General features: G+C 49.5%; 1 protein-coding gene across 1 annotated transcript; it reads left to right on the top strand.

Annotated features, from left to right (window-relative positions):
- Positions 1 to 841: 841 nt before the first annotated feature.
- On the top strand, positions 842 to 6,157 carry LOC107111957 (uncharacterized protein C17orf104 homolog). Its single transcript, XM_015413005.1, has 2 exons — positions 842 to 1,017; positions 5,601 to 6,157. Exons 1-2 carry the CDS (start codon positions 858 to 860, stop codon positions 5,843 to 5,845), a joined length of 405 nt encoding a protein of 134 aa, XP_015268491.1. The 5' UTR covers positions 842 to 857; the 3' UTR covers positions 5,846 to 6,157.
- The last annotated feature ends 1,671 nt before the right edge of the window (positions 6,158 to 7,828 follow it).

Here is a 7,828-nt window from a genome sequence, read left to right as displayed (position 1 = left end):
ACAGGAGGTGGCGGCAGCTACAAGCATGGACGGCTTCAAAAGGGAATTAGATAAGCATATGGAGCAGAGGTCCATCAGTGGCTCTAAGCCACAAGGTATAGATAGGAACTCTTGATCTGAGGCAAGGAATGCTCTGTATTCGTGATGCTTGGGGGAGGGGGGCAAGAGTGGGAGGGCTTCTAGTGTCCTGGCCCCACTGCTGGACCTCCTGATGGCACCTGGTATTTTTGGCCACTGTGTGACACAGTGTTGGACTGGATGGGCCTTTGGCCTGATCCAACATTGGCTTCTCTTGTGTTCTTATGGATAAACATATGGAGCAGAGGTCCATCAGTGGCTCTTAGCCACAAGGTATAGATAGGAACTCTCGGTCTGGGGCAAGTGATGCTCTGTATTCTTTGTGGTGGTGGGGGAGCAGCAGTGGGAGGGCTTCTAGTGTCCTGGCCCCACTGCTGGACCTCCTGATGGCCCCTGGTATTTTTGGCCAGTGTGTGACAGAGTGTTGGACTAGATGGGTCATCGGCCTGATCCAACTATGGCTTCTCTTACATTATGGAGTAGAGGTCCATTGGTGGCTATTAGCCACAAGGTATAGATAGGAACTCTCGGTCTGGAGAAAGGGATGCACTGTATTCTTGGTTCGGGGGGGGGGACAACACAGTGGGAGGGCTCCTAGTGTCCTGGCCCCACTGCTGGACCTCCTGAGGGCCCCTGGTATTTTTGGCCACTGTGTGACAGAGTGTTGGACTGGATGGGCCACTGGCCTGCTCCAACAGGACCATAAGAGCATTCAAATGTGTGTATACAAAATTAAATCTTGCCTTTTTTTTTTTAAGGTGCACACCTTAATAGGGAAAATGGGAAGGCTTTGTGGCGTTCCTGTCCATACGAACATAGCTGTCACTCTGGCACATCACTCGGAAGCCATCCGTGCGACCCAAGCACGACGCAAGGATGAGATAGTTAATGCAATCAATCCTCAGAGGCAGGGAGCGTCCCGCTACAACAGTGAAAAGGGTAACTACTTTCTGATCATTGTGCTTGTGGGCTTGCTCTCTCTCTCTCTCTCTCTCTCTCTGGATTGAGTACATTTGTAGCCGAGCAAAGCTTTGTGAAGGAACGACGCAATAGCCGCACATCATGTGGTAGGTGCCATCTTGGAAGAGGTGTTCCCTTGTCTCTCGCTCAGGCAAAAAAAATAAAATAAAAAATATTTTTATTTCTTAACCGCCCTTCCCCGCTTACGCCGGGGCTCAGGGCGGTTTACAAGAACATACCTTCAGTACAGTTTTAAAACCAATTAAAACTACAAAAATTCAATCTTAAAACATTCAGCATAAATAGTGGGGGGCTGTGTGGGTGCACGCCGGGCAGACCCCCGTTGCCCTGGAGCCTTTGATGTAATTAGCTGGTGGGCCTCCCCAAGGCCCCCTCCCCAAAAGATCCCTAGCTCTGGGGCTGTGGCAGCGGCTCACCAGGGTCTCAGGCAGAGGCCTTTCACATCGCCTCCTGCCAGATCCTTTCCACTGGAGATGGCCAGGGATTGAATTTGGGACATTCTGGGTGCGTTCAGACGGGGCATTTACAACGGTATAGGTGCTGGTTGGAATCAGTGTACTTACCGGCGTTCACATGGCGAACATCTGCCTTCCGTCCCTAACCGTTGCAAAGAGCTTTAAACCGTTGTATTCTGCCAATAGGTCCCCAAGTGGTGGTATCCTGAGTGCACCGGTTGTAACCGCTTTATCCCCCCGTCTGATCGCTCTCCACCGTTGTAGAGCCACTTCCGTTTGGAAGCCTGAGGCTTCCGCTTTTTGCTCGCCATTTTTTTTGTTAGGTTGGTGATAAGCGCTTGGGCGAAGCTTCGCCCCGGCGTTTGTTTTAAAAAAAGGTTTTAGAGGAGTCCGGGACCTCAGGGAGGCCAGTTTGCTCTTTAAACTTTAAAGGTACGTCCTCTGTTCAGGGCATACTTTTCTGAACGGGGTGTTTTGCACATGCACGAAGATCGCCATTCTGTGGATGGCTGCCTATGCACATGCGCAAACTGAGTTAAAAAAACCCAAACAAACCGCCGATGCCCGCTGTGTGTGAACGGGCATACTGTGATGGGCTCTCCAGACAGGAGGTAAGTGTGATTGCGTTTCAGCCGGCATAAACTGCACCGGTTGGAACCGGTGCAGTTTATGCCGGCTGAAACACCCTGTCTGAACGCACCCTCTGCATGCCAAGCAGATCCTCTGCCACTGAGCCACAGCCCCCTCCCGTCAGAAGAAGAGGGATCAGGTGAACGAGCCGGCAAGAAAGCACACGGCCATTGAGTTCCCGAGGTCAAAATGGTACACAACCTTCTCCCCTCTCAAGCTCCCAGCTGTAGAGTGCTTTGTCCCCCAGTTTGCGGGGTGGGTGAGCGGAGCAAGCAGGCTGGCCAGCCCATGGTAAAAAAACCCAAGTCGATCGTACCAGTGTTCAATTCGTTAGGCTACAGAGGCACTACAAGGAGCTCAGGGCCCTGTGAATGCAGCTTGAGTGCCCTGTGTTTTCTGTACGCAGCCTCGGTGTACAATATCTTCCTAGTAGAAGTTCATGACAAACAATTATGGAGACAGCGGTTTCGTGACCTAACACAGTCCCATATAAGTTGCATATAAATATTGCTCAGGTTGGGCTGCACCTGTGGAGATGTGCTTTCGGAAAGCTTTGAAATCCCAATACACTCAGCCCTTGTGCATATAACAACACCGTCGAAAGCCGTAGCACTTTACCCAAAAATAATTGACACTTGATTCAGAACATTCTTATATTAACAGTGTAGTACTCTAAATAACCATTCAGACCCATTCCAAAGACACCAATGTAAACAGTCCAAAGCAGTTCAACCAATTCCTAACAGTTGATAAAATGTCCACAAAACTAAGAGGAGTAACAGTCGATAGATGTCCACAAAACCCAGTTGCGACAGACCGCCCAGGTTCCCATCCGTTTCCTTTCAGGACTTCGTCAGACAACCTCCAGGGATGGAGCACCAGGCTCTACCTATTTCTCTTGACCGTATACAGCAGTCTATATCTATTCCGACTGGCTTGAATAATGGACATCTATGAACTGCTGCAAACTTCAGAGGACGGCGGAAGACAGGAAGGCCTGGCGGGATCTGGTCCATGGGGTCGCAAAGAGTCGGACTCGACTGCGACTGAACAACAACAAATGAACTGCTGCCCTTCTTAGTTTTGTGCATGTTAATGAACTGTTAGGAATTTGTTGAACGGTATTGGACTGCTTACATTGGTGTTTTTGGAATGGGTCTGAATGGTTATTTAGAGTACCTCACTGTTAATATAAGAATGTTTTGAACCAAGCGTCAAGCAATGCTCCCTCTAACCTCTGTCAGCCGCCTTGAGCCAGTCTGCACCGGTGGGATACCAAATTGAAAATAATAAATAAATAAATAAATAAGCGGTGGAGTCTTGTGAGCAAAAAGTCTACCTTGCGAGCCACTGGCATTAAAATTGTCAGCGAGCGATTTGGCCGCTGCACAAGTTGGTTTGCTCTGGAGCCAGGGCCGGCCCGAGGAGTTTCTGCGCTCTAGGCGAGGCTAGCTTGTGGCGCCCGCGCCCCTCCCAGGTGAGGCTACCTTGTGGTGCCCCCCCCCAGCGCGGATGAGCGGCTCTGATCTCTTAGCCGCGCGGGGACCCTTGTAGAGCTTCCAAGGCGCCGGGTCTCCCAGCAGGGAGCTCGGCATGGGTGGCTGAGGGTCTCAGAGAGGTCTCTGTGTGCGATCCCATCGGGCTTCAGGGTACTACAACGCCTGGGAGGCAGCGCTCGTTCTCCTGCCGCACTGCCTGAGCGACGGGCAAACTCTTCCCTTCCCGCCTCTCTCGCTAGCCAGTGGTAGTTCGTGCAGGGCGGGGGAGCTGCCTGAGAGGCAGTGCGGAAATGGAGCCAGAGGCCGCAGGAGCTCGAGTTGGGCCAGGCGGCGGCAGCAACAGCTGAGAAGGAAGTGGCAGGAAGGCGCCAAAAGCATATTGGGGCTGTGCCTCCCGCCGCTGGCCTCCTAAGGGGCGCCTCTTCCTCCTCCTCATGCTGCGCTGGCGGCGATGCTGCAGGAGGCCAGTGATGCACGAGGTGGATGCGCCGGCACCAGTTTGCTGAGCAACTCCGGCCTGGGGAGAAGAGGCTTCGCTGTGTGCCTGGCTTCCCCAGCCCAGCGCCCCCATGATGGCCCTGCGCTCAAGGCGAAAGTCTAGTTCGCCTAGTGAGCGAGCCGGCCCTGTCTGGAGCCCTCCTTCCTGAGCGAAGACAAAAATGTGTGAGCCGGAGGCTAAAAAAACCTGAGCCGGCTCACACTAACTCAGCTTAGAGGGAACACTGGTGTCAAGTATTCTTGGGTGCAGTGTTTACAATTTTTGACTGTGTCGTTATATACGCAGCCCTCTTTGCTGCACTTCCATTTATTTATTCTAACACTCAGCCCTTGGCGTGATGAAAAATGCACGCTCTGTCTGTTGACTCTGTTCCTTGGGATACTGTAAATTCCCCAACGTGGTGCCCGGGGGGGGGGGGGGCACTATGGCGCCCGCCAACACCTTTCCCAGCATTTGCCAAGTGTTTTTAGAGGGTGGCTGAGGCCAGGTGGCATCCTACCCAGAAGCGCTTCTGATTGCCCACTGGAGATCTGCTTGGCTGCGGAGATTAAAACACTATTCAGGAACAGCTGCCACTGCCGTGTTGTTCTTTCTTCTCCCTGACTCCTCTTTCCCAGCGTATTTTTTAAAAATTATTCTTCTTATGCTCTGCACTTTGGCTTCCTCTGTTTGCACGTGTGTGGTTGGTTTCAGTGCCCCCTCTAAGCTGTGGAGTCTTGTGAGCAAAAATTCTACTCGGTGAGCGACTGGCGTTAAAGTCGTGAGCGAGCGATGTGGCTGCTGCACAAATTAGTCTGCTCTGGAGCCACATCCTTCCTGAGCGAAGGCAAAAATGCGTGAGCCGGAGGCTAAAAAACTGTGAGCTGGCTCACACTAACTCAGCTTAGAGGGAACACTGCTTGTGAGCAAGAATTCTACTTTGTGAGCTCCTGGCATTAAAGTTGTGAGCGAGCGATGTGGCTGCTGCACAAATTAGTTTGTTCTGGAGCCCCTCCTTCCTGAGCGAAGGCAAAAATGTGTGAGCCGGAGGCTAAAAAACCTGTGAGCTGGCTCACACTAACTCAGCTTAGAGGGAACACTGCTTGTGAGCAAAAAATTTACTTTGTTAGCTCCTGGCATTAAAGTTGTGAGCGAGCGATGTGGCTGCTGCACAAATTAGTTTGTTCTGGAGCCCCTCCTTCCTGAGCGAAGGCAAAAATGTGTGAGCCGGAGGCTAAAAAACTGTGAGCTAGCTCACACTAACTCAGCTTAGAGGGAACACTGGTTGATTCCTCCTCCCACGTGGCCATTTTGCGGTCGTACCCATCCCCATGGGTCAGAATTCAAAAGTTGCCCGCCAGTTCCAAAAGGTTGGAGACCCCCGGTCTAAATTCTGTGAAATCCTCCCTTGCATTACTGCAGAAAACAAAAGCATTCCCTGTCGAGATTGTCGGTGACAACACGCAGCTTGTCTTGCAGATGTCCTCGCTCTGGCGGCCGCCATCAAAGACTTGGCCTTCTCCACCCGGAAGACACGCACGGCTTTATGGTGCGCCCTTCAGATGACTCTCCCGAAAACTTCAGCGAAGGAGGCAGAAGTAGAACGGGTCCTGCGGGAGCTCTGTCCGGCCGTCGGCCCCTCGCAAGGCAAGACCCGCGCGGAGCACGAAGACAAGGAAAACAAGCGGGAGAACCACGCCGAACCCCAGCAAGTCCTCAGATGAATGGGTCAAGGAGAGACAAAAACTCGTCGTCACGTGGAAAGTGCGCCAGGCGGTCCGCGCGGCTCGCTGACGCGTGGTGTGTTTCCACTGTCGTGGCCCAAGTCTAGATATATGCATCTGTGTTAATAAGTGTTGCAGCATTTTTAACGTTGGTGGTGTCGTGTTGTCTGCTGTGCAAAATAGAAGGGGGTTGACTGATAAGGAGAGACAAAGCAATAGTCGATCATCTTCCCGACCACCAGTCCAAAGCTGGGACTCGTGCCGTTGACTGGGAAACCAGCGGGCAGCAAAGCTAATTCGGGTATTTTACAACCCGAACACGTCTTTGCCGTCTTGGTTCATTCATGCTTGGGTTTATCACTTCACCTATTTTGGAGTGCCAAAGGGATTGCTCAATATACCGGTTTGAGTGTCTTGTGAATCGGCAATGGATAATGCCCGTTTCTGTTGTAATATCCTCAGGAGCTGAACTTCTTGACGATCAAGCAATCAGAAGTAAACATTGTTTGTGTTGCATATGTGACGCTGCGTTGCCAGCCTCTACTTTAAGCAGGGCCAGTTCAAAATTCAGTTTCCCACAACGGTCGGGTTCCAGTAGTCGGGTGAGAAAAGCTTAAATACGTTGCAGTAAATATTGCATTATGGCAAGCATTAGCCTGAGAGAACCACTCGTCCCTTAAGATTAGTAACGACGCCGTAGTGGCTTAAAACTAACTTTGGTGTGCACTTAACGGAAAACTGTTTATTAATCGTTGAAGTATTTATTTTAATGGCTAATATATTTTAAGTTAATTTCTAATGTACACTTTGATCACTTGCCAGACCTAATGTTCACTCAGGAAGTCTGTGTGTGTGTGTGTGTAATCTTTAAATATACGCATAATAGTTAATTATGTTTATCGAACAGTTACATAAGACTAACTCTTTACTAAGTTACCAAAGCGGGCTAAATTATTTTGTGTGTGTGTGTGTACGGAAGTTCTGTGTGTTTTATCGCTGTTAAGCTTCATGCTGTTTGTGTCAGACAATCAGATACGTTACACGTCATTGTGATTGTACAAAATGAGAAGCGGAAGGCGTCCCCTGTCCGGAGTTTCGCAGGCCTTCTTTGATTTTGCTCACTATACATGTTCCCTCATTTCACAACAAAGTGAGGGGAAGCTCAAGCAAAGATGTGCCCATGTGCACAGATAGCTGCTCTCATGACAAAGGAGCAGGGTGCGCGTGTTGGAACTCCTGAACATGCGAGGAATCTCTGGATCAGGGGCTTTAACGTTTGGTTTTTTTAATCACTTAATGAGTATTAATATAAGTCTTACAAAACTAGAGGTTACCTCTGCAATAACCAAGTAATCTGTTTGTGTATTAATGAAGAACCTCTGGTGAGACGTTCTTAGCAACCATGTGGGAAAATGAGGGATGCTGAGGAGAGAAACGAAAAAGGCCTGGAAGAGGCTTTACCTTGGTGTTAAATTGGATATTATTATTCAGGAAACGTAATGAATCGGTTCTCTGAACTGATTCCCCACAGTATTTCGCTTTGAGCCGGTATAAAAATGGTTTAGACTACAGTTAGCATGGAGAGGACATGAAATTTGACACGTATAGCAGGAAGTACAAATACCTCGCCTTCTCCCTCCTTAGTTTGACGAAAATCTTTGAAAGGCACAATTTCCCAAAGGGTGCCCTATTCTTACCGGAAAATATAGATTATTTGCAGCCTGAGATTTAATTCAGATATAAAATGCTGAGGAAATTATGCTCCGTATGTTCATTTTGCACTTAACGTCATTGTGGTCAAATGTGCTTTTTGTGACTTAAAATCAGTTTACGATGTGAGGAGCCGATTGAATTTAACTTTTGTGACTTTGCTATGTTAGAAACTGTAATTTTACTGTCTCCTTTCCTGTTTACAAAACTATTGTACTTTTCCAGAACGGTGTGGTAGTAGCAAATGCTTTAGGCACCCAGAGTTCTTACTTA

The sequence above is a fragment of the Gekko japonicus genome, unplaced genomic scaffold, assembly GCF_001447785.1.
Source record: "Gekko japonicus isolate JY-2015 unplaced genomic scaffold, Gekko_japonicus_V1.1 scaffold2375, whole genome shotgun sequence".
NCBI lineage: Eukaryota > Metazoa > Chordata > Lepidosauria > Squamata > Gekkonidae > Gekko > Gekko japonicus.
The sequence above is the reverse complement of the archived record's forward strand: the minus strand, read 5'-3'. Positions and strand labels throughout refer to the sequence as shown.